Source organism: Scomber scombrus, chromosome 8 (genome assembly GCF_963691925.1).
Source record: "Scomber scombrus chromosome 8, fScoSco1.1, whole genome shotgun sequence".
Taxonomy (NCBI): domain Eukaryota; kingdom Metazoa; phylum Chordata; class Actinopteri; order Scombriformes; family Scombridae; genus Scomber; species Scomber scombrus.
This window is the reverse complement of record NC_084977.1, coordinates 9,587,840-9,612,677: the sequence shown is the minus strand read 5'-3', so window position 1 is coordinate 9,612,677 and position 24,838 is coordinate 9,587,840. Positions and strand designations below refer to the sequence as shown.

At 42.7% G+C, this 24,838-nt stretch overlaps 2 protein-coding genes across 5 annotated transcripts in view; one reads left to right on the top strand and one right to left on the bottom strand.

The window, feature by feature from the left end:
* Window positions 1-408: 408 nt before the first annotated feature.
* Window positions 409-9,493, bottom strand: prkaa2 (protein kinase, AMP-activated, alpha 2 catalytic subunit). 3 transcript variants are annotated; one of them, XM_062423843.1, is made up of 11 exons: window positions 9,394-9,493; window positions 8,013-8,154; window positions 6,588-6,681; window positions 5,502-5,646; window positions 4,420-4,507; window positions 3,991-4,215; window positions 3,350-3,534; window positions 2,827-2,828; window positions 1,705-2,043; window positions 1,434-1,560; window positions 409-728 (listed from the first exon to the last, which is right to left on the bottom strand). In XM_062423843.1, the coding sequence occupies exons 1-11, from the start codon at window positions 9,491-9,493 to the stop codon at window positions 478-480; spliced, it is 1,698 nt and encodes a 565-aa protein (XP_062279827.1). In that variant the 3' UTR covers window positions 409-477. The 3 variants fall into 3 exon arrangements, with proteins under 3 accessions (XP_062279827.1, XP_062279825.1, XP_062279826.1); XM_062423841.1 differs by lacking the exon at window positions 2,827-2,828 and having other exon boundaries at window positions 3,372-3,534; window positions 5,502-5,690; window positions 6,536-6,681; XM_062423842.1 differs by lacking the exon at window positions 2,827-2,828 and having other exon boundaries at window positions 3,372-3,534.
* Window positions 9,494-11,810: 2,317 nt separating this feature from the next.
* plpp3 (phospholipid phosphatase 3) overlaps window positions 11,811-24,838 on the top strand; it is a 30,776-nt gene continuing 17,748 nt past the window's right edge. For both annotated transcript variants that reach the window (XM_062424120.1, XM_062424121.1), the window contains exon 1: window positions 11,811-12,412. In XM_062424120.1, coding sequence (XP_062280104.1) covers window positions 12,274-12,412 — 139 coding nt within the window. In that variant the 5' untranslated portion in view covers window positions 11,811-12,273. The remainder of the gene's footprint in view (window positions 12,413-24,838) is intronic.

Below are 24,838 nucleotides of genomic sequence, written 5' to 3'. Positions count from 1 at the left end.
CTGTTATGGTGGGTGATGACATTTCAGCAGTTGATAATAGATTGAGGGTATTTGTGACAGTGAACTTGACCTTTTGCTGACTCCGACAAGACTGAGAACTGGCCCTCCTTGCTGGCTTCAACTAGTTCACAGATTCCAGTCCCTGGAACAGTTTTCAGAGACCGTGACCTGATGTTTTAACACCAAGACTCCAACCCAAAGACTGTGTAAAAGCAAGGGGAGAAAAAAAACTATTAATCCCTCTTGCTGCTAAGGGCTTCCTCTTTCTCTCTCCTTCATCTGAGGTGAACACCAGACTGACTGCTTTTTTCACTTTCCTGTTCACCCCTTCCAGTCCGTTACAACTGGAACAGAGATGAAGAGGAGACAGAGAGAGGAAGTCACTCCAAACACCTACACTCCCTACATCCCAGATCTGCACTTGGCTTAAAAACCCCACTGACATCCACGTTACAGCGAGGTTAGGAGCGACAGGTCTCAGCGTGCTAGTGTGGTGATCAGACTGGCACACATTTCAAAGAAGTCCATGGTGTGTGATCCCTGACGTGGGGTGAATAGAGGAGAGCTACCGGACAGGGAGCCTGGCAGAGAGGAGCTGAGCTGAGGCAGATCCATTGCTGGGCTTGCTGAGTCAATGCTCAGTCTCGGTCTGTGGAGACCGGCTGTAGAGCCCGACCTCTGAGGAGTGGACGAACCCGATTTAAAGCCCACTGCCTCAATGATGTCATCTGTGGGCCAGAGGAGCAGAGGAGAGCAGAATTTTTGGTCTTTTGAATTGAATTATCATTTTTATTTTGTATGTGGATAAGTTAATGCAGTTATTGAATTAAGAATTAATTCAAACAAAAATATGTGTCTGAAAAAAAGGTTAGGGTTACTATTATCTATACTTTTATCATCCTGTTTTTCCACACTGTAATTTCTTTATCTTTGTATGTTCTGTAAACAAACTGTCTGACTGTCCTGGGGGATCCCTTTCCTTTGTGAGCTCCTTCCTGAGCTTTCTTCTATTTTTTCCCCTGTGAATGGTTTTCAGGGGAGTTTTTCCTTACTCAAATCAAGGATCTAAGGATAGAAAATGTTGTATATTGTACAGACTGTAAAGCCACATGAGGCGAATTTGTGATTTGCCATATTGGGACATGTAAATAAAAGTAGTTTGGAAGTGAAATAGTTTTTACTTCCAGCCAATTAGGAATTATTTTTCACTAAAAAAAAAAGCAGAAGTAGAAGAAGCAGAGAAGCCAAATTAGTGTGCAATAGCTTATCAGTCTTGTGTATAGCTATGTTATGTTTGTGGATTCATTTAAATCAGTGCCAAACTAAAAATGTATACAAAGGAAAAGAAGCATGACAAATAAATGAAAAGGCTTAGTACGACTTAATATGAGTCAGTGCAGTGGTGTTTTGAACGAGTTTTGTTTATCACCAACCATCAATGCTCTTGAAGTCGAGGAGGTAGGATCTGTTGTCCACCTGGTATAGCTGCAGGCTCATTTTCACCAAGTTGCCCGTCACTGGATTCTTCCTCCGCACTCGCAGATGGTACGGGTTCACCACCTGCAACACATATAAAAGACAATTTAATTCATGAGTAAGCTTTTGTATTTACTTTTGATAAATCCAGATACGTTTGTGTGTGTGTGTGTGTGTGTGTGTGTGTGTGTGTGTGTGTGTATGTGTATGTAAGACATATCCTGTTACCTTCCAGTCAAAGTTGAGCTGTTTCATAGCCCTGTACACCTCAGCCATGATGTCATAGGGTCTGCTCTGGCTCCTGATGCCCAGGTGCCATTTGGCTTTCTTCACTGCCAAAGGTTTAGGCCGGGTGGTGTTGAGAGCATCCAGTGGGCAACGAGCCTTGGGGCTGTCAGCCAGGAGTGGAGGCATCCTCTCTGGGTGGGGTTTAACCCCTGGGGGCAGCAACATGCCCTCCTCTATAAAGGACCCCTGGGGAGGACTGGAGGCCAAATAGAACTCACTGGCCTGGGTCATGATGCGCCGATTGTCTATGATGAGGTGATAGGCTACTGCTAGCTGATCCTGGATGGACAGATTGAGGAAAAGGAGTTAAACAAAGACAAAGAAGAGCATTCACTGAGGCTACGAAGAGACCTTCAGATTATTAAACAACTTTTTTATTAATCCAGAGAACGGATAGTCAAAAAGAAGCACAATTTGAGACAACACATGGCCAATAAGAACCACAACAGCAGAGAGAACAGGGACAGCAGTAACTGAAGAAACTTCGATTTCATCAGTAACCTCAATAAAACAATGAACCTCATGCAAGACGCACTCGTATGAACAGATTCAGTCTTAAGATGTTTGAGTGATTTAAGAACATTTGTGGCATCAATTTTCTCCTACTTTGGTTGGTCCAATGAATGGTCCAAAACTGTTGTATGCGTCATGAACAGTTGATCACTTGCAGTTATAATGCCATAATCTGATTCATGCATGATACCTAACAAAAAATAAATATAACTTAAACAACCTTAATGCATAATTATTTTTGCATAAAAGCTTTCTTTTTTAGATTTTATGAATTTTATGACCATATTTTGGCACAGCAATGTCTAAGTTTCTCACTCCAATAGCTGCCTGTGTCTCTGCAGGTCTCTGTCCAGTATCATCTTGTGTTGCAGCTGACTTTGTAACTTTAGACTATAATATTCTCCTCTATTATCTCAGCAACTGTCACATCCCTTATCCATCTCCTAATCAAGGACTGCTTTACTTTAGAAAGACCTTTTTTTAGCATTTAACTTCATGTCAAAGCATTCCCTCTATATTTCTGTCGCAGTACAGAGCTGCTCTGATGACGCCTCAGCCATATTCATCTTTTCTAATTGTTTTCAGTCTCCTACCACTGACACTCCTTCCTTCTGGTCTACTGATTTCTGCACAGAGATTTTTCTCTTTTTTTTGAAAATGAAACTCGCCCACAAATGGAACATGGAGCCTTATATGAACTTTGTAGGGGTGTGGATTATGCTAATGATAAAATCTCATGAACAAGCACCTCCTTGTGAACAGGTGGCATTCATCAGATTGAAATGAGCAATTTACGACAAGTTTGTTAAGAGAGTTTTTTAAATCCGACTTGGAAAATTCATACAAGCAAACCTCACAGAGAAAAGTCGAAGAATTGTAGGATAAAAATATAAAAATGTTCTTGCATGAGGCCCATAGTCACATTGTTTGAAAGCCAAGCGATTTCAGACAAGGTTACACCACCAAAGATGTCCCTGAATGTATAAAAACATAGTCGTACATAACCTTGTGGAATCTAAGGTAAATATTATAACAAGCAGAACAGAGAAAATACAAATATCTTTCTGAAAACACTGTGAATATGTATTGTGTACCTGTGGATCTCCGCTAAAGAGACTGGACATGACCTCTGACTCATTGCATTCAAACTTCTCACACACTTCTCTGACTGCCTCTTCGTCCAGGACTGTAGCATCGTATGATGGGTCCTCAGGGAACAGGTAGCCTGGCAGTTCCTGCTTAAACCACTCGTGCTCCCTGACAGAGAACAGGATAATCCGTCAACTCAAACCAATGTCAAGTCATCACTCTTGACTCTTTAACTAAACCTAATGTTGATTTTATCCATTGTAAAATGTAATTTAAACTTAAAGGAAGTCAAACTGTTGTCAAATACAGTAGTCTGTTTGAATAATGACACCTGAGAGGGGGGAAGCTTTAAAGTTACAGGCGACCAATATAGATAAAAACATTTTCTATCGTAACTCTGAACAAGTCCTGCCTCAAACTGAAAATAATGAAAAGATCAATGTGATGTAAAGTGATTAAACCAAATGTTGCATTAACCAAATTAATGTTGCTATGTATCAATTAAAAATGCTTAATAAAAATATTTAGACAAAACCGATAACACAAAAAAAAAACAGCTATTCATTCTGTGGGGTCAAGTGGCTTCTATTGAAACCACTTGACCCTACAGAATGGAGTCAGTACCTGATGTCTTTGATGGTGGCTCTTTTCAGAGGGTCCACCTGTAGCATGAGCATCAGCAGTGAGGCCACGGAGCGGTTCAGGTACTCTGGGATGTAAAAGACTCCTCCTCTGATCTTCTTAAAGAGCGTGGGGACATGCTCATCATCAAAGGGCAGGGTGCCGCACAGCAGCGCGTACAGGATCACCCCACAGCTCCAGATGTCCACCTCTGGGCCTGCATAGAGCCTGGCGGAGAGATGAAAGGATGAGACGGATAAAAACCTGAACATCCAGATGTACTTTGTGACTGTTATAGCTGTGGGTTTCAGTCCAAAATATTTTGTTCCTAATGCCACATAGCTTATTTAATGATGATTAAATAATTGTAATTTATACATTGAGGAAACAAGTTGTGATTATTATATGCCTCAGTACTGTGATCTCACACACCTTCCTGAGATGACCTCTGGAGCGGCGTAGTTGGGTGAGCCACAGCTCGTCCTCAGGAACTCCCCATCTGACATCATGTTTGACAGACCTGTTGGCCGATGACAAACAAAAACACGTTAACTCCCCTCTGTCTTTACCTTGATAGTGACACAGGCAGTCGATATAATACACTATTATCATACTCTGTATCAGTCCTTTTATAAACACAGGTTACAGGTTAGAGTACATAACCCGGGGCAAGGGTAAGAACTATACACTGAGGATGCCGCTGATATCTTTATCCTCCTTTACAGACCAAGACTCTATAAGCTCTAAACACAAAGCTCCTCTAATTGGATGAGCCTCACTCTGCCTGCCAGGGCCTCAGCCAAACGCTAAACACCAGACACCCTGCAATGTGCTGACCCTTCCCTTTATCTTTTATCCCTGTGCCTTTAACACTCCCTCTCACTGCTCACTAGAGTCTGTTGCTCTCAGCCAAAACACTTCCCCTGCTGTATACCCCTGCTGCAACGACCCCACCCCCCCTCCTCCCCTCCGATTCCTTGCCTATCAGATGACACTGGGCCTCAAGGCTTCCTGCCAGACTTGATATGAGACCTTTCCGTTGCTAGGGGACCTCTCTCCACCCTACACACCCTGCTGTGCACAAGGGTCTTCACATGTTTTTAAATATTTCTGTCTTTCATGGTCATATTGCATCAGGCACTGTCTCCTAAAGTCAGCTTGAAGAATTATTGCACAAGCAATAGGAAAATGTATTCAGTGAAATTAATTCTCATTTGATAATGAGGTTAACAGTTACTTAATTGTGATTTCACACTTTTCCACAGGTGTATAATTAAGTGTGTAACTATGCTTTTCCCTCAACAAACTGTCATTTGGCTCTCGTTAGACTGTCTATTACTGGATTAATTCCACTCAGCTCCACCACAAACTCTGCCCCTTCCTCTTTCTTGTTCTCCCCTGAACATATTCTGTTATGTTTTCCCTCTTCTTAAATTGCCCCTAACAATTCTTCTGCCAAGCCAATTCCTCCGTTCCTGTAGCTGTAACTCTTTCTCATCCTTTACAAATCTTACCAAAGTCTGCAATCTTGGCGTTTTTGCTGGCGTCCAGCAGGACATTCTCCGGTTTGAGGTCTCTGTGGACCACCATGTGTCTGTGGCAGTAGTCTACAGCTGAGATAATCTGCTGGAAAAGACGGCGTGCCTCTGTGTCCTCCACCTGAAAGACACAATATGAATGGAGATGGTTGGACTGTGGTTGTACTTCTATGATGTATATGTGTTTAACTATATATGAACGTGAGGCAGAATATTACAGAGCAAGCTCAGACACTGGCCTATGGCACACATGTGGAAAGAATGGTGAATAATGAAGTTATGTGCTGTTTGGTTAAGAACAAATTTACCATGTATGGGTTTGGGCATAACATTGCTATGGCTCATGGCCCAGATAAAGCTCAAATAGGACTGTTTTATTAAAACTAGAGGCTAGCCCCAGAAGAGATCACCTCTATCTAAAACAACTGTCAGTATCTGTCTTGAAGGTGTGTGTGTGTGTGCTCATGGAATACCATGCTTGACAGTAAATCTCAAAAAACTGGAAGCGAACATTTAATGGCGCAGATGTTAAAATAATCATTTACAGCTCTCAGTTATGATGGTGGTGCAGTGATGATGTGTGGGAACACTGCTGTCAAACCAATTTTCATGACTCATAAACCACAAATCACATCACTTGGAAGTTTGCAACAGCAGTTAAAAGCAGGGAAAAGTGAAAAGTTTTATGCTAAATGTGTGTGAGTGGTGAGGATAGGTGCAGTATAAACAATGTGCAAAATGGGAGCATTTGAATCCCTCTAAGAGAATAAGAATAAATGAGGACAAAAGACTACAAGTACCCAAATAAATTTCCCTAAATAAAATGATTTACTAAGTAATATCAAAAAAATGTAGAAGGATACATATGACGCTAATGTCAAGAAAACACCAATTTTAAAAAATATCACTTAATCTGTGTTTAATGAAAGGTAGTAGTCCTCACTACACACTGCTTCACAACAATATTACCATCTTGAGCTGTGGCTAATAGTAAGCTAACAGTTTCTGACCAGTGGATGGCAGCTCAGATTTAGCAGTCAATGAATAGATTAAATGTTTTACCCGTCCATGTTTGCAGATGTAGTCAAACAGCTCACCCCCAGACACATACTCCATAACCATGAAGAAATCTGTGGGTGTACTTATCACCTGGTACCTAAAACACAAACATACATTTGTATTATTTGTACTGACAAAGACTAACTGAGGATACATTAACCCTTAAGCCTGTTTCATGTCCTAACCCTAAATGTAGCCATAACTATAAAAATATATCAATGATGGGTTTTTTATCTCATATATAAAGTATATCAACACAGTCTTGTGCAGCATAGAGCTACAGAACCAAGCACAAAGAAAGGTGAGGCTGTAACATATGGCTGCTGAGTATGTGCATTATTTTCATAAAGGTCAGGTGTTTAAATCCTGGCCCAATCTCATGAATGGTTGCTTGTGGGAGATTCTGCACTACATCACAATCCACTTAATTCCTGTCAAGCTGCGTGTAGCACAACACTGCCAGCACCGTGGGAAAAAAATCACCAAATCACTATTTCCTTTTCTGTCTTACATACACACATAAAGAGTTTGTAGGAAATGTAAACAGTGAGAGCACTTGAGGGAAATGTTAAGGCCGATTTTATAATTAGGGCCACTATAATATCACAGTCTGCTTGGTTCAGCGCTACTTCGATGCCTGAAGCTACCTGTAAAAGTGCAAGCAGACTGTTTGTGTGTGTGTGTGTGTGTGTGTGTGTGTGTATAAATTAATTATGCATTTTGCCTGTGTTTCTGAATTTATATGCCTATCTCCTCAGTGCTCCACCGTGCTCCAGCTCACAACATGAGAGCTCACATATCTTCCATAGCTTACAGAGTGACAGAGGACTAACCCTAACCCTGGCCTAAAAATAACACACAGATTGTTGTGAGAGACACAGAGACATGGACGGACAAGGATAAAGAGGCCAGGGAGAAAGAAAGAATGGGAGAGAACGAAGGCAAGGTCAAGGGGAAAAAACTAAACAAGAGGAACCAAGACACCTTGATGAGGACAAGGATTTAGCCATCCAGGAATTACAGCAACTTCTATCATCTTAACTGGAGATTTGTACTAACCAGAGCAGATTTCTTTTTCTACTCCAAAGCTTGCCTCTGTGTGTGTGTGTGTGTGCACGTGTGTGTGTGTGTGTGTGTGTGTGTGTGTGTGTGTGTGTGTGTGTGAGTGTGTGTGAGTGTGTGTGTGCTTTTGCAGGGTTGTGTGTTCTACCTCCTGGGAGCCCTGTGGGCATGCTCAGTACAGTGCAGCTGTAGTAAACAAACAGGAACAAGCATAGCATGCCACAGTACACAGAAAACATGACCTAGCCCATGGCCCCAAGTTACAACAGCCACTAATTTAACAGAGCTCAGCTATCTCTTGATGTAGACTGTCAGCAGTGAGAATCCTTAATCTGAAAGGAGGACGTGTCGCCGTTCTGCACTTACAGCTTGATGATGTGTGGGTGTCTGAACAGTTTGAGATTCTGAATCTCTCGTTTGATCTTCCCCACAACATCGAGGCTGCGGATCCTCTGTCTGTTCAGGATCTTTACAGCCACTTTATGGCCCGTCAACTGATGCACACCAACTGGAAACAAAAGAATACAGATATGAAGCAGACACAGCTTATACATAGGCAGTTAGGCACAAAATATGTGGATGCACAATGGAGGTAGAGAGAGGTAATAAAGGTTTAATTTGGGGACTTGTTGCATAGCAGGCTTTCCACAAAAGGCAGCAAATAGTGCTTTTAAGTATGTTTTTGGCTCTGATGTAGCCCTTATTTCCTGGCTTTCTCATTGTTTACGGTGTTGAAGCTATCTGCCTGCCTGAGGCTCTGCGCCCACATTGTTATTATAGCTGCCAAACCCCCATTTACAGCTAGACTACAAACACATTATCAGTGATGTTACATTAATACAAAATGTGAATGAAATGCCACAACTTCCACCTAGGGATTTGCCTAAAACGAGTAACCAGTAGCAACATTTTGATTTCAGAATGACTTTAGAGGATTTTTCTTTCTACTACTTGCCAAAATATGCAGAATAATTTCTACTCAACCGTATTAAAGCCTGTCTAAAATGTAGTCATGGCTTCGGCTGGGTTTCCAACTCCGGCTATGTTTAGTTACATCCACCAAACTGCGCACTAAAGAAACAGGCGCGGTGAGAATGGAGTTAACGCTGAAAAGCTCACAAGGTCACACTGGGAGCTCAAAACTAGCCAAGAAAACTGAATAAGGTCCTGATATATGCTTCTCTAGTAAAACTTTAAGCCTGTAATGTTTTTTTTCCCCGACTTAGTGGGTACTTCACTAGCTAACTCTGGCTATCAATGTGATAACATATCGGAGTATCGTTAGCTATACCATTTATACAAATATTGTCAGTTAATTAAGCTTACACGGTGGGCAAGCTGTGCGCTTCACTGCTGTCCTTTACGGTAAGACAGGGCAAATAAACCCACCAAAACACAAAGTCATACCTCGATATACAATGATAATATGAGTATGACTGTGCATCTCCTCATAGCCATTGTCTTCCAGGTAATTACACCTGCCATAGCTGATAACAGTAGGTGCAGATAGGCGCTTCGTTGAAAGAATTTGACTTTCAAGCGGTCCGATTCTCAGAACGTATTTACGCTTTAAATTCCTTCCGTTGCTAGCTTTGCGCCATACAGCTACGCAGACTGCTCACTGACCACCGGTAAATTCAATACTGCCCGTTGAGGGGGGGGGGGGGCACAGCAACTACTTCATACTCCAGCAGAAACGCACAGACGTTCACACTCCGCTCGACATGACATACAAACATGACTTAACTCTTTACTTTGCCGAATGTCCCCACTCCGAGCGTGTCACCCAGGATGTAATGGCCGATCTTTACCCTGCCTTCGTGCTTTTGTTGTTGCCGCTCTGCCATCTTCTCCGTTACCGACGGCTGGGTTCGCTCGGTGCGGTGGGTGGGTGGGTGTGCTGCCTGCCTGCCTGCGGGGAGCACGGAGGGGCGGGGCAAGGGAGAACCACAGATGACGGTCAGGTTTTACTTTGAATATTGTAGCAGGAAAACGCAGTTGCTTTTCTCTTTTCATATGCATAAACGATGCGTACGCACACAAAAAAACATGCATACATAATTCCTGGTATTTGTAAACACAGAAGGTGCGATGAGAATCAGCCATTCTTCACACCAGGCGCACACATGTATTTTCTAAAAGGCGATCTGAGGGTGAGGTGATGAAGTGGAAATAAAATATGAGGTGGGAGACGGAATCTTAAAGTAAAATATCGTTCTTTGGTTTATAACCAGCTACACTTATTGTGTGATGTCTTGCGTTTACACAGCTCTTTACAAACGACATGTTTATTAATCATTTTCTCTGATTCATTTGTATCATTCTTTTAATTCACAGGGGAGTAAGAAAAAAAAGTCAATTTTAACAATTTTTTATCCTAAGTTGTGACACACCTTGTGGAGTCGGTTTAGATGTGAGAGTCGAAACGAATCGTTGCATTTCTTAGATGATTTACAGGTCCATGTAGGCTAATGAATTAATTATCAGGACGGTATAAAGAGCCGCACAACCGTGCGTAATAGTTGCGCGTAACGACAGCTGTTCTGCTGTTGGGGAACCTCGCAACACAATCGGTGAAACTGCACTTCTTCTTTCCCGTTTGTTTCATTGCCAGGTTTAGACTACCGATCGGTGGGGCAGGCGGCGAATTGATATGGAAACGGGTCGGTCAGGGCGTGTCTTCATCCATTTGTGGTTAATTGTGGGAGTGGAAATGATGCTTGTGCACTTGCGCCCAGTTGCCTTATTGGCTGAGATGTATACGTACGCAGAGCTTTATAAATCTGACGAAAAGATTGCATATGCATATTTCTGACTTTGTGCGTACACACAGTTTTGGTCGTAAAGTTTTATAGTATGTGGCCCCAGGTGTCATCTGTCATAAACCAGAGCCTGTGGGGCGTACAACTGTTCCGGCTGATGACGTCTGATATGTGTATAAATATGAGACGTCTGATATGTGTATAAATATGAGATGTACGATTGATTTCTTGGGTTTGTTGCAATAAACCACTCCAATTCTCGGTGCATAAGTCTGTTTTTTAGCCCCCTGAGACACGACAGTCCTCCATGACGTCTTCTCACATAAAGGGTCACATTTATCTTAATTTTCTGGTCCCAATCTCAGCTTTGTATAGTCTCTAATAGGCTTGTAAAATAAAATGTCGGTGAAGTGAAATTACTGTTTGACTATGAGTAGATACATTGCCATTAAGGTGAGGTGAGTTGTTTATATTTAACCACTAGATGGCAGAGCAACTTTAGGCTATGTTATTACAATCCAGCATGACTCTAGCAGCTGCTTTATCCTATGCACACTTGAATTTACTCTGAGATTGGAAAACAATAGTTGAAGTGACGCATGAAGTAGTAATAGTAGCTTTATTATCGTTATTAGATTAGATTAGATTAGATTAGATTAGATTAGAAAAACGTTATTAATCCCCTAGAGGGGAAACTCATTTGCCACCAAACAGCTCATACATTCAACAATACGGACAATACAATCAAGTAAATAAATAAATAAAACACATTATAAACTTGATCTACAGCAATGGATCAGAGCAACATCTAAAACTGTTGAAGAACAGAGAAGAGCACATTTAAGACACTTAAAAACAATTTAAGACATCAATAAAACTTGCAATATGCAATATAAAAAGGTGCAAACACAGCAAACAGCAGCAATGCTCGTTGTAACAGTAGGCCATATGTAAATAATTGAAACAATTTAAGGCACACTTTGATATTATTACACAAAAAGAGTTTTGATTTGTAGTCCTCCAGGCAGTGTGTTTGTGGGTGAGTGGGATCAGGCCATGTTCATTAGTTTTACAGCTTGGGGGAGGAAGCTGTTTTTCATTCTTGACATTCAAACATTACTTTTCATTCACTATATGTGCTACATTTTTCAGCGCATATTTTAACATGGATATTACAAAAGAAAATGACACAGCAAAGAGCTTTAATTATTCTTAGGATGAAAATGAGGTTAGGGAGCATATAACCCCATCTCTATCAACATGACCGCTCTGAAGCGCTCTTGAGCAGACGCTCCAGTGCGCATGTCATACCGTGTGTACGCGCTGGGGGCGCTATTGGACTGCACTGTTGTGTCCCCCCTCCTGGACCTCTCAGTCTGAGAAAGTTTTCCATGAAGGGATGGTGGAGGTGATTACCAACCGCTAGCGGAGAGAGAGAGAGGAGGGCTGAGCCTTGAAGCTGCTGGGGAACTTGAAGAGCAGGGGGAGGAGGAGAAGAAGGATTGATATAACAAGAGCTGTCGATGCACAGCGCAATTCTCACTCACTCCAAGTCTTTGAACCAAGACCGATAAAGGGGAGCGGGCTTTCCATTCATTTCGAGCGCACGCAACTTTTCTTGTGTGGCACTAAAGCGTAACGATTAACCAGATATTACTACAGTGTTTTTTTTATGTTTTAATTTTTTTTGTAAAAGTGAAATACGAGACATCAGCAGAACAGAAACGTTTACGAGACCTCCGAGTTTGGGAAGTTTTGTTTCCAGTAGAATTGCATGACATTTCTTTAAAGGACTTGTGAGTCTGACAGAGTTTCTTCACATACCGCGTGGTGTGGGATTTGGAGCTGAAACGGGGAGTTCTCAAATGCAAAAGTACATGTATGAGAAAGCAATGGCACAAGAGACAAGAAACGGAGGAACCTCTACGTTAAACAACAACAATGGTGTTGACAACAGCAAGAAGAAACTGCTTATAGCGCTGGACATCTTCTGTCTTCTTCTTGGTAAGTTTATACATAAGTTTAGACTAAATATTCCACCCTGTTATAATTTGAAATGTTTACTGGTTGGGTCACACATCAGCTGATTGGACTGGGGGGATAATTCAGACACTTTGCGTATTGTATTCACACTAAATAAATTGTAACAGTAAATAAGTTAAACTGGCGCGCTTTCTAATGATTGGCAATAAAAGCCTTATCGTTTTAAAAGTATTGCCTTTTTATCTGCAGCCACAAGACAACTTAATCTGCAACATCCCCTTATCATCCAGCTCCACCTCACCACCCCATGCCAGAGAGGCACTGAACTAAACACTGGCTACGCTCAACACAAAACTGTTCTGACATCTATCAAATAAGACCGCACAATGAAATCAACTAGGCGACATGTGTATTGACCCATTCATAAGTATATAATAAAGCGGGTTGTAACAAAACAACATCAATTTTTCTGACACACTGATTGACTGACACACATATGGTTGCTCCCAGCTGATGTTGTCATCACATAATATATTGATCATGTCAAAAGTCCGCGCAGCATCACTGTGCTTCTGTAGCCTGCCAACATGCCTGGGGCATTAATGTTTTGAAGTGTTGTAACCTGCCCTTTTACTGCCCTTTAAATAGCCCACAACACCCCTCCTGTGCCCCACCACCTTGTTCATCTAACCCTAAAGCTCCAGAGGTGCAACTCCAAAAAGAGCTGTCCATACATAGATTTTACTGAGGTAAAAAAATCGAAGTCTAATTACGATATTGATGTGTGTATGATGAAAGTGTCAGTGAAGCCGAGGTGGTGGTCTTTACTCCTCTGATTTGCTCTAACAGGCAACTTGTTTGTGATGTAGAGTTTGTGTGTTAGTCCCAACTTGTTATTCTACAAGCGTCCCATCCACATTCAGACCCACATACACACACATCAGTTATGTGTGTGTTGCTTTGATAGCTGGTTTGTTTTTGGCTGTTGTCACTGTAGCCCAGTCCTTTTACTTTTCTAGCGCCAGTGGCCCCCCTTTCTTTTCTCTCTGTTTTCAATCCCCCCGTCTCTCCTTTCTCTCTTTTAGAAAAGGATTATGGGAGTTGTGCTTAACTTCTACACATTCTCTCCCAGAACCCTGCAAATCCCTGGCCAGCTGCCCCTGATCACTTGAAATTGCTTTCTCTCTCCCTTGCTGTCTCCAACTCTCTATCGAGCCCTCTTTCTCGCTCTCTGTCCAGGGGAATGCGTGGAATAATTGCTTAAGCATGTGTTGTGGCAGGGGGAATGCCTCTCCAATCTAATAGGGAGAGATGGAGAAACGGGACCCGTGGCTGACCAGGCATTAGGGGAGCAGGTGGGAGCCTCACCAACAGCTCCATGGAAAAACTGAAGCATCACCAGTAGTAACTAAATGTGACATTGCCACACAGGAGCAGAATTTTATTGCCCGAGATGTTACAAATGGTGCAGATTAACTCCACATTCTCCTACGCAGTGTGTAGAAGATCTGCTTCACAGACAAAAAGTTTTCCAGTGGGTTTATATTGGTTTTCTTATTAAAGAACCTCAGACAGAGATAGGCTGTTTTATCTGCACTCATATAAATGTAGATGAGTTTTTAGCCCATGTGGAGTGAATTTCCTGCGTAAACCAACTTCCGTCAGTGGTAAAAAAATTAAAAAAAAAGAAGAAGGCATTACAGTCAAGTCTTAACCATGTAAGGAGAGCACACACACATATGCATGTAAACGCACACAAACGCACAAACATGCAGATACACACAGACACAAATGGTCACACGCATTCTCCTTTGTCATGCTAAACACAATCTGGCTGTCCTGTGATGATTGGTTGGCCCACTTTAGTGGTTTGTAGGGGTGGGGGGGGGGGGGGTACACATGGGGGGGTTCATCAGTGGGTGGGGGGGACAAGGGGGTTAAAAGAGGGAAGGAGAAAGACCAGGAGAAAGGGGGGTTATCAGGGGGTCCTGAATGAGGAATGTGGGTGTGTAGAGGGCTCAGAAGAATGCATGATCTTGAATGGGCTTTGTTCTGTGTATGTGTGTGTGTGTGTGTATCAGTGAGGGAAAAGAAAGACATAGTATACACCATACAACTAGTTAATGCATAAATATCTCGTTACCTTTAATTAGTTCCTATCTGCCAGCTGGTGCTGGTGGTCACACACGGACACCTTTCCATACATTGCCAGTGTGCCCCACAGTCGCACACCCTCAGGCATGGCTAATGATTCTGTTTGCATAAAAGACATCTGAGGCCATCCATAATCACACACATGGGGACAGGACATGCACACACCAACACACATGTACAAACTAAAAAAGGGTCCCTTCCTTTTGTTGCTTCTGGTAATCAAAGCTAATGATGCATAAATACAGCAGGATCGGGACAGGGAAGAATAACCGCACACACATGCACACACAATCACCCGGCACTCCGCCTCTGAGACCAGAGTTACAGCGTGCGCTTTTGGCAGCTGAGTTCAAGCATCATCTGCTGATTTCACCTTGGCTCGGGTTCCACTGTTACTGAGCAGCCGAGCTGATTTAGAAACACTATAAGGAGCTCACACAAACACTGTACACTATAAATATACAAACTACACCGCAGACTGTTGAATTTCATTCTTCTCTGTCTCGCATGCTCTCCTGAACATGGCTGCACATGACCCGATACCCTGCTATCATCCAGTTTAAAATGGGTGTTTATTGTGAAAACACTCTGTGAAGAGACACCGACTTGAACTTTGCGGAAACCATACCTCTAAAAGTAGCCTCACCGAAAGACTGATTCACTTTTACACAATGCACAATGTGTGTTTGCCTCTGTGTGTTTATTAGTGTGAGTGAGGATGCGAGGGATGGACCATTCAGAGTTTAAACTTAAAAAAAAAAAAAAGAATATGAACATGGATTATCCAGGATTGGCTTCATAACTTAACTTTCAGTCCTGCAGGCTGGTTTTAACAGCACCAGAAGGGATGTTGCTATAGAGACCAATTACTAATTTATTAGACAGAGGATTGTGTAATATCTCAAAACTTCAATCTACGTTTACTAAAAGCCTTTTTCCATCAGCATCTCACAATTCTTGCGATTTGTTTTTATCTGTGATACAGTCAGGTGTTCAGTGACGTGATTTTCCATGATTTGATGACAGGCAGATTGTTATTAGCAGCATAGGAGTGAAACCTTTTGCTCCCCAGGAATCAGCTTCATAACTGACCCTGGAGTATTAACCCTATATGGCTCTAGCCCACTCCTGCCTCCCCCATTAGCTGCTATAGCATTACAGCAGTCAGTCACACAGCCCCTCATTAAAGCTGGAGAGGTTTAACCTCTACCTCTCCAGGCCTTAGCCACTTCAATCCTAAGCCACTCTACAAATATTTCCCAGAATTTCTCAAATTCTTCATCTGACTGCAGTACCGTGGCCAAAGACTCTTGATGTGACATCTGGTACAGTTTTGTGAGCAAGTGAACCAGGGGGCATCGTGTGTGTGTGTGTGTGTGTGTTTGTGTGTGTGTGTGCGTGTGTGTATAGCTCAGGAAAGGGTGGGAAACGGAAAGGTAGTGTCGGTCAGAGGTAGGTGTGGTTGTGAAATGAAATCCTGTCCATTTTTTGCTGCACAGCCCATTTCCATTCTTCCCCCCCTCTTCCTTCCCTCCCTTCGCCCTCCCCACTTAAGCCGGTCATCCCTCTTCTTGACTTCATGTATATCAATAACGAACCCAGAAATAACATGACAGAGCATTAGAAGAAAACGCCTTGAACCCTAAAAAAGAACAGATTAGTTAAGATGTTGTGAGTAGTTATAGTTGAGTACAATTCAATATTTCGTATAATGTACCAAAGAAACCACATTTAAATGTAAGGGAGTTTTTTAATACCTCAGAGAATCATTCTGACAAGGGATTAGTAGTTTCTGCCAAATGTCAAGTGGAAAACTGTAATCAAACAGAATGTGGGAGGGCCTCGCACACAAACCCAAACACAGGCTCACATCCAAAGCTGTTGACCTTAATCTCAGGTCAAATATTCCCACGGGTTTCTGAATGAGTCTATCTGTGCAGAGGCAGCAGTCGACTGAGAAGAGCAGTGCACGGGAGTACCTGTGGCTAGATTTTTATAGATACATAAAAAGAGCAAGAGATAGAGCTAAATGCCTGCAGGTGCACACTAATGCTGTTAGACTTTCTATTCCCACCCAAAAGCATTTATTTTTCCATAATCTGCCATGTCAAGCTTCACTAATTTGGCTGTTTGAACAGTCAGCAGAAGTTGTCAAGCTCCCAGAGGGACCATGCTAAGATCTGGTGAGGAGAAGAATTGAAGATATATGGTTTTTTTGTGAGTGTTTCAGTCCCAATGTTGATGCTCCTTGTCAGTCCATTCTTCTGTTTGGCAGATAAGGTCAAAGGTCAAGCAGAAAATAGACCCATATAGGACAAGTGCCTGCAGTGCTCTCTGTATGACATTTCCTGCACTCAAACACTGCCGTGGGCTTGGTACAGACATTCAATGGACACAGAGAATATGTAACATCAATCTGAGCATTCACATAATGTTACCTCATGAGTAGCCTATGGAGAGTCATTGTGTGTGTGGTATTTACAGTGTGATTACATCAGTGTATGTATGCCTTTGTGTTATCTATGGCTTTAGGGAGCAACGTGTGGTGAGTTGTGGTGTGCGTTTTATGGCTGCAGGACAAGGCGAGGCCAGGCCTATTTAGAAGGTGAGGGGTGTCCTCTGGCAAGAGAGCATCATTTTGTTATGTAACAGATAGAAGATCAGCAGATGCTCTTGACAACAGTCATGGCCATGGGGCTACTGGCCCTCCAAGAATGTACGTCATTTTATGCATTTTTGTGTGGAGGTATATTTTTGTATGTGTCGTGATGGAGAGTAGTGGTGGTTTTGTGGCAAGACTGGTTTGTGTGTCACATTCCAGCCTGTCGTTGTGACATGTGGCTGGTTTCTGCTGGTGCAGGAGTTAAATAACAAACCCCTGGGGTTTGTGTCTGTGCAGGGTTGCTATTAGAGGTGTGTGGGTGTGAGCATGTGCATGTGTGTCCTGTGGGGTTTATGAGGGAGAGGGAGTGCCCAGAGCTGTCATTATATGGACTCTACAGCCTTAAGGGTAAAATGTCTGTTTATGTGTATGCTTATGTCTGCAATGTGTGTGTGTGTGTGTGTGTGTGTGTGTGTGTGTGTGTGTGTGTGTGTGTGTGTGTGTGTGTGTGTGTGTGTGTGTGTGTGTGTGTGTGTGTGTGAGTGAGTGGGTATTATGCATGATGCATCTGTGGCTCCTTTTGTGTGTGTGTCTTGTCCCATGTGGTTCCCGTGGGCAAGCTGTAGGCATCAGGGTTATTGATGTGACTGTTTCTTTGTGCTGGTATAGAAACCAGACACACTCATCTCTTTTAACTCCTTAATCAGGGTCTCCATCTAAGCAAACAATTAAATTGCACAATAAAACAAAGACTCAATTTTGGCAACAGTTGAGCAACAGCTTGTAGTTTACACTTTGACTACAATAGTGTAGTGAAGTCCCTCCTGTCTCTCTCCACGCTCTCATCTATGATTATATCCTTCTCAGGTAAACACCCTTTAAATGCTTATTTAGATAAACCAGGATTACTGGGCAGCTCCCTACCATAAACTTTTGTTAGCAGTCATTCCTGTGTGTGTTTAGGTGTTTAAGTGTGTTTGATTTTGCATTGCGTGTTGTAAATGAACATTTTGTAGCATTCTGTGTGTGGTCACTAAGCTCATTCATAAACATCTGATTATCCTTAACATCCATCAAAATGTGAACTCTGAGGTTTGCACAGTTGTTGTACTTTATTCATCCGAATTTCTGTCTTTTTAGGTTACATGCAGTTCTGTTAGTTACAACTGGATCAGCTTGCCTCTCTGAGTGCTAGCACTTTAATATAAATGAGAGCAGAGGCAGTAGATGATCTTAAACAGCAGTGTTTCATCATAGCAGGCAGGCTGAGAGTTGCAGGCCTCATTACATCTCTCTGTTACACCACACTGTCCTTGCCCGGGCCTCCTCCCTGCTGTTACACAGGCCTCTCTGTCTGTCACTTTCTCTTACTACATTGCCCACTACAATCCTCTGTATTTGTGTGTGCACATGCTGTGTGCATCCAGAGATGGGGGGTTGGGGGTCAGGGAGATTTCACTGAGAACAATACCCCTTTTGATGCATCTCAGCGCTCTTTGTTTCGTTAACGAGGACCAATAGGCCGGTGGCAGACAGAAGGAGGATGAAATGGAGGGAGGGAAAAAGTGAATGAGGTAGAGATGAGAGAGTGAGAGACCCTCCTCACAGAGCACTCAATGCCTCTTGATTATCTGTCAGTGGTTTATGGCTGTTGCTGCTTCTAGCTGTATTGTTAGCTGCGTTGTGGGCTGTAGTGCTTATCTGCTCAGCTGTGGCCAGTGCAGAAGAGTAATCAGCTCAGCATCTTTATTGGAGAAGGCCTTATCTGTGCTGCAGCCACTGAGCTCTATCCTGTTTACATACAAAGAAGAGGCTGGACTAAAGAGGATCTTCTGCTACAACTAAACATCATGCAGAACATTGACACTGTAGCTCTAGTTTAACACCTATTGTCTCTGGTGAAACACAGTCCATGATGTACACTGAGGTGTAAAATATATTGAAAGAGCAGATGAGGGAAAAGGAGTGCAAGACATGAGGAATGTAATGATTGAAGTTTTAGGAGCATTATCCAGACAGAGGCGTCAAGTTTCAAAGACTCCACAGCCCTCTTCTCTGCAGCCAGGCTTTTGTCCCAGGGGGTAATAATGCCATTATGGCAACAACAGAGGAACGCCCAGCCAGCCACCCAACCAACCAGCCAAAGCCTGATTTGGCCCCTGGGCACTGCTCAAGTTTCCCTTCACTGGAGCAGCTGTGCGTCCATCCTCCTCTTTCAATTGACAGTGCAGCCAAGCATGAGGAAAGTCTTGATAGTTGTAACTGATCTTTTTAAAACACATTATAAATATCCTCTACTTGCTAATGTGGACCAGAGTTGATTTCCCACAAAACGGTGTCGAATCCATCATCTCTTCAAATGTACCTACAGCAACAAGCCAACAGCAACAAGGGACCAATAGCTATGAGCCCCTCATTCAGAGGCTGTCCTCACAGGTGCCTGCTGGTAAAAGTCCCCTAGAGAGTGTCCCGACAGATGCCTGTGTGTAAAAGGCATTTATTCCTCTGAATAAAATCTCTCTGAGTAAGCACATGCTTCAGCCAGCGGCCCCCCGGTCACCGCAGCATTCACACAGAGGGGGAAAAAGGACAGGGATTCACTCTGTACACCGCTCTGCTGACCTCAGCCACTCCTGTGTGTGTGTCTGTGTGTTTGTGTTTGTGTATTTGTGAACTTTGTACATGTGTGAGACACATCAGCAGCTTGTGGAAACAAAGAATTGATATCTAGAGCCAAACATCTGTATCAGTATACATGTGTCCATGTTCAAGCCTGTTTTAAATGTAAAAAACAGCAATTATGCGTATGAATAAATCGTGGGTGTGTTTTTTCTTTTTTTCAAAGCCGTGTTTATTTATTTGGATTGCGAGATCATTTTTTAATCCGTTTGTGGTTGACAACTTGAAAATGTTTGAGAAAGGCCTTGCTGAAGTTGCCAGTGGAACCACAGTAATCCACTTTAACACCCACATCACCACACACACACACAGGCACACACAGATATAAAAGGCTGTGCTGCAGTGACATTTGTACCCTGCTCTTGTGCATTACAGTATAATCCTACAACTATGTCACATCCCTCACCTTTGACCCTTGGCCCTGTAGCTACTTCCAGAGTCTGTCAAGAACCTCAGCTAACCTATGCACTCTATTCCCAAATGTCTGGAAGGCCACACATACTCTTTCTCATGGCTTTAGTGACCTAAAGATAAAGTTAACTGTGTGGGCTCACAGCACTGTGTAGTGTTGGATGTGTGACAAATTTTATAACATCCAAGGCATCTGCTTGGGCGGCTGTATTTAAAACCTCAGAGGTCAAAGCAGAGCAGTGTTTTAGTTGAATGCTGATGAATGACCATGTGTGTGTGACCTCCTTAGATGTGACGATGCATATTAAAACAACCTCTTTTGCTAAAGATGCAAACCCATTGGGTTAGTATTAATAGATAGAAGGCTTTGATATTATACACAAAGACTCATTAAAATGTACCATGTGTACCATATCTCCATAGAAACCTTCCTAAATGATGATGTCCATACACTCTTGCCAAAGAACCGGCTTCCTTCTCACCTGCCTGCGTTTTTGGCAGAACAATGTTCACCAACAAGTGGACCTGGCACTGAGCCTCTCATTCTCTCTGATGCCTGCGTCTTATCAGATACACACAAACAGCACGCACGCTCTCACAGTTCGCACACACAAGGCGCCAGCTAATCTCTCTCTCACACACAAACACATTTATATATCCCCTCGAGATTGCACACAGACATACACACTCCACAACCGCACTGTGACTTGTAGCTGGAAGACGGCATTCATTCAAACTAATGGACTAGAGAGACCCTGCAAATGCAAGTAATTGAATAAAGATACTCCCTCCCTCCCTGTCTCTCTTTTTCTCTCTCTCTCGCTCTCTCTCTCTCTCTCTCTCTCTCTCTCTCTCTCTCTCTCTCTCTCTCTCTCTCTCTGTCTCTCTTTCTCTCTCTCTCTCACACACACACACACACACACAGTCACACACGTATTGAATGACCACAATACAATATCCATATGTACTTCTTTTTATTGATGTAGGGCACTATGGAGGCTCCTTTAGCGACACAGGTTATGTTGCAGGGTGTGTATGGAACTGATAAAAGTATGTCAGGCGTTTCCTCAAGAGACTGGGATAGGCCTGAAATAGACAAGTGAAGGTAATGGATCTGTGCACATCTCCCTGTCACACAAGCACACGCACACTCACACACATTCACAGATCAAGTTATTCTTTGGTTTGTGGCAAGAAATGTCTGGTCACTAATATGCATTGTTCTGTAAAGGGGTTAAAAGGCTTAAATACTCTCTTATAAACACTACATTTCAAATTATATATTTTTTTAATATTGCTTAACGCTTAAGTAAATTAGCTTGTAGAGTTAGCAATCAATAATTTAGTCTATACAATAAAATAGTGAAAAATGGCCCTTGGGTCTTAAAATTGTTTGTTTTGTCCAATTTACAGTACAAAACACAAAGATATGTTTACAACATAAAAAACCGAGAAAAGAAGCAAATTCACACATCGAAGAATCAGGAAACAAAAATATTCAGCATGTATGCTTAATAAGTGACAGAAATTATTAATCAATTATCAAAGTTGTGGTTCATTTTATGTCCATTTTTTTTCTTTTAAAAGAAACATTTTCACAAGTAGTCATGCAAGAACTTTGGATAAATAATGTTGGTCAAATGTAAATCAGATCAAACAATAAGTAAACAAGGTTACACATCTAATAAGACATTTTAGATTTTCTGTGATGAGGACATATTTTCAGAGTGTACTAAAATGCAGTGATACACAGCCTTGTTTAAAGCTGAGCTGAACCACCGATTCTCAAACAGTCATCGAATCCGTAGCAGAGCATTGAGAAAACTCTGAAAAGAAAAAATTTGAATGATTGCCTGGCTAGTCTATGGAGTCAAGACCCCTCAGCCTCCACCCTTTTAAGCTTTCCTCTGAATTGTCCTTTCTCTCCTTCTCAAGACGGGTCACACGGCATGTTTGAGAGACAGGAGGAGGAAATCCTCCATTAGAGCAGACCACAATACCTCTTCCTTTACCCCTCTCCGCCTCCCATTCACCTCTCACATTCACTGTTGACACTCGCTCACTATTATCACGATATCATTCTAATTCTGCCCCTGAAAGCCATGAAGCCCATTAAAATGTCAATAGAGGTCCAGAAGGATGAGAGCGATGAGAGTGACAGAACGGGAAACTTGCCACTATAGTCTCTACAAACACACAGGTGTTGCTCTACACGGACATTAGCGCTATGTCAAAGGGAATTAACCTTTTGAGCGACGCAGAGCTTTAGCTGCCATAAGAATAGCTATTGTTTCCTGTTCTGGCAAGTACAGTCGGTCTTAAGATGAGAGAGAATAATTGGACTGATCCTAACCCCTGCAGGACAGATGAACTTTGGACTTTATATTAATAAAGACTGCTAATATGTGAAAAACATTTAAATGCAAATTCCAATACAGTCGTGAGCCAATGAAAGAAACACATTTGTTTGTTTACATCTGTAGGAAATACCGAATCAGACCTGAAGGAGACTCGCTATGTGAGTTAGACCTGCTAATCTAGCCGCTCACTCGCTGTACCAAATTTAACTCCAAAGCCAATCAAAAAAAGACGCCAGTTGGATAATCTTGTTTACACACACGCAAATGCATACAAACACACTTACATGCACATACATACCAAGCCCCAAAAAGCGCATACACACTACACATAAACACACACATACACATATTCTGCTGGGATTTCTAGCAGGCAGTGGAATGTGAACATGTGAGTGGATTGAAAATGAGTACGGCGCACGCACACACACACACACACACACACACACACACACACACACACACACACACAACACACACACACACACACACACACACACTAAAAGGCCCTGCCATGACCTCTGCATATAAACACCTATTCAACCAACCAAAGAAATACCTCTCTCATTCTCTCTTCATTCATTCACACACACACTTACACACGCTTACACACTCCCTCTCTCTCTCTCTCTCTCCATCTGACTTGAGGTGAGTAATCTTTAGTGGTCTGCAGAGAGAAATGCATGACAGGATCTGATAAGACAAATAGAACTATTCCCCAACTCTCCAAGCCACCCACTTAGGATGTGTTTTTTTTCTTTTTTTGGCTGCATTCGCCATACTTTCTGGCCCTCCTTCTCTCTTTCCCTTTCTCTCCAACAAGGGGTTTTTTTAAGCCCCAGTTATTCTTGGGCGCCTGTTTGTGCAGTTTAAAAGCAGCTCAGTGGCTTGATGGCTCATCAGGCTCATTAGTCCCAAAGAACACAAAACACACAACCGCTCTGTCACGGCGGAAACATAAAACCAAAGGAGGAAAACAGGTTGAAATAACTGCAAAAGTTGGACATGTAGTTTTCTCTGTGTCAGTAGTGGAAGCCAGGCAAGACTGTTTGTAAGCAGTAAAGCTGCCTCTCCCCTTTGTTAGTGAAGATGTGAAAATCTCAGGCATCGCTGACTGTTACTGACCTCATGACAGCTTGTAAAATAGTTGTTTTTTAATTCACTGGTGCACTGCAGGCCTTTTGCCCACAGCCCAGCCCACTTCTTTCTATTTCTCCCCTCTCTTTTTTTTAATGTCTCCCTCTTCTGACACTTCCCCATGTCTCTCTTCCTCTCTCTCCGGGTCAATAGGCGCTGTGAGGGTCACCCTCTCTTTACCCCTTTAGCATAAAAGAGGTCATATTTCCTCACACCGACATGGCACAGATGGGCTGCAGGGTTTGTGCAGGAGTGTGTTTTAGTTTGTGATGTTCATGGACTGACTGTGGTATGAGGAGAATGCCCACAGACTGGGCTGTTTTCAGGGAGATGGCATGGTGGGCAGCACAAAACAGTCTGGCATCTCAAGGCTGGGCAGCTGAGAGGGAAAGGCAGCATGTGGACAGAGAGGCTTTCATAAATTCTCAATAGATAGTGTTGAGGTGCTCAATCTCTCGCTCTCGCTTCCCTTTTACAGTTATTTAGCTGATGGACTCCCTGAGTTTCCCATGCTGCTCTCCGATCGATTTTAGCCGTTAAGCACTGGTTAGCATGTATGTGTGTTTGTGTTTCCCATGTCTGTTATGCCCATGACCTCCATTCAATTCTGCTCATTTGCATATGAATGCCCCTTCCAGAAGTAGGCCAGAGTGAAGGGAAGGAGAAGGAGGAGAAAATGGGAAAAGCAGAGCAGGGACTTGAGTGAGAGAAAGCATGATCCGATTTTTAAAACTTTTTTTTTTTTCTCCAGCCAAGTGTTTACCCAACAGAACTCTGTTTGTGCACGGACTTACCGCATGGGGGTTCTCACTGTGTTTAAGGTATTAAACTGTAGCCAAGTTCACTGGGGCATTAAGCTGAAAGACTCACATGAACACAGACGCATATCTGCACCAGAATCCACTCGTCTCAAGTCATGTTGATTATCCTGCCCTAATTCTGTGTGAACAGGCTCACCCAAAGCCGGCCCTACCTGTTGTATGGACAGTGTGGTTCTTAAACACCACCAAAGCCCGGCCCAGCCCTGTGTGGGCCCACCAGCAGCCTTGGCGCTGCACCCTGTTTGTGCAGGTGCCTGCCTCAGTGACCATCCCATCTGCTGCCCTC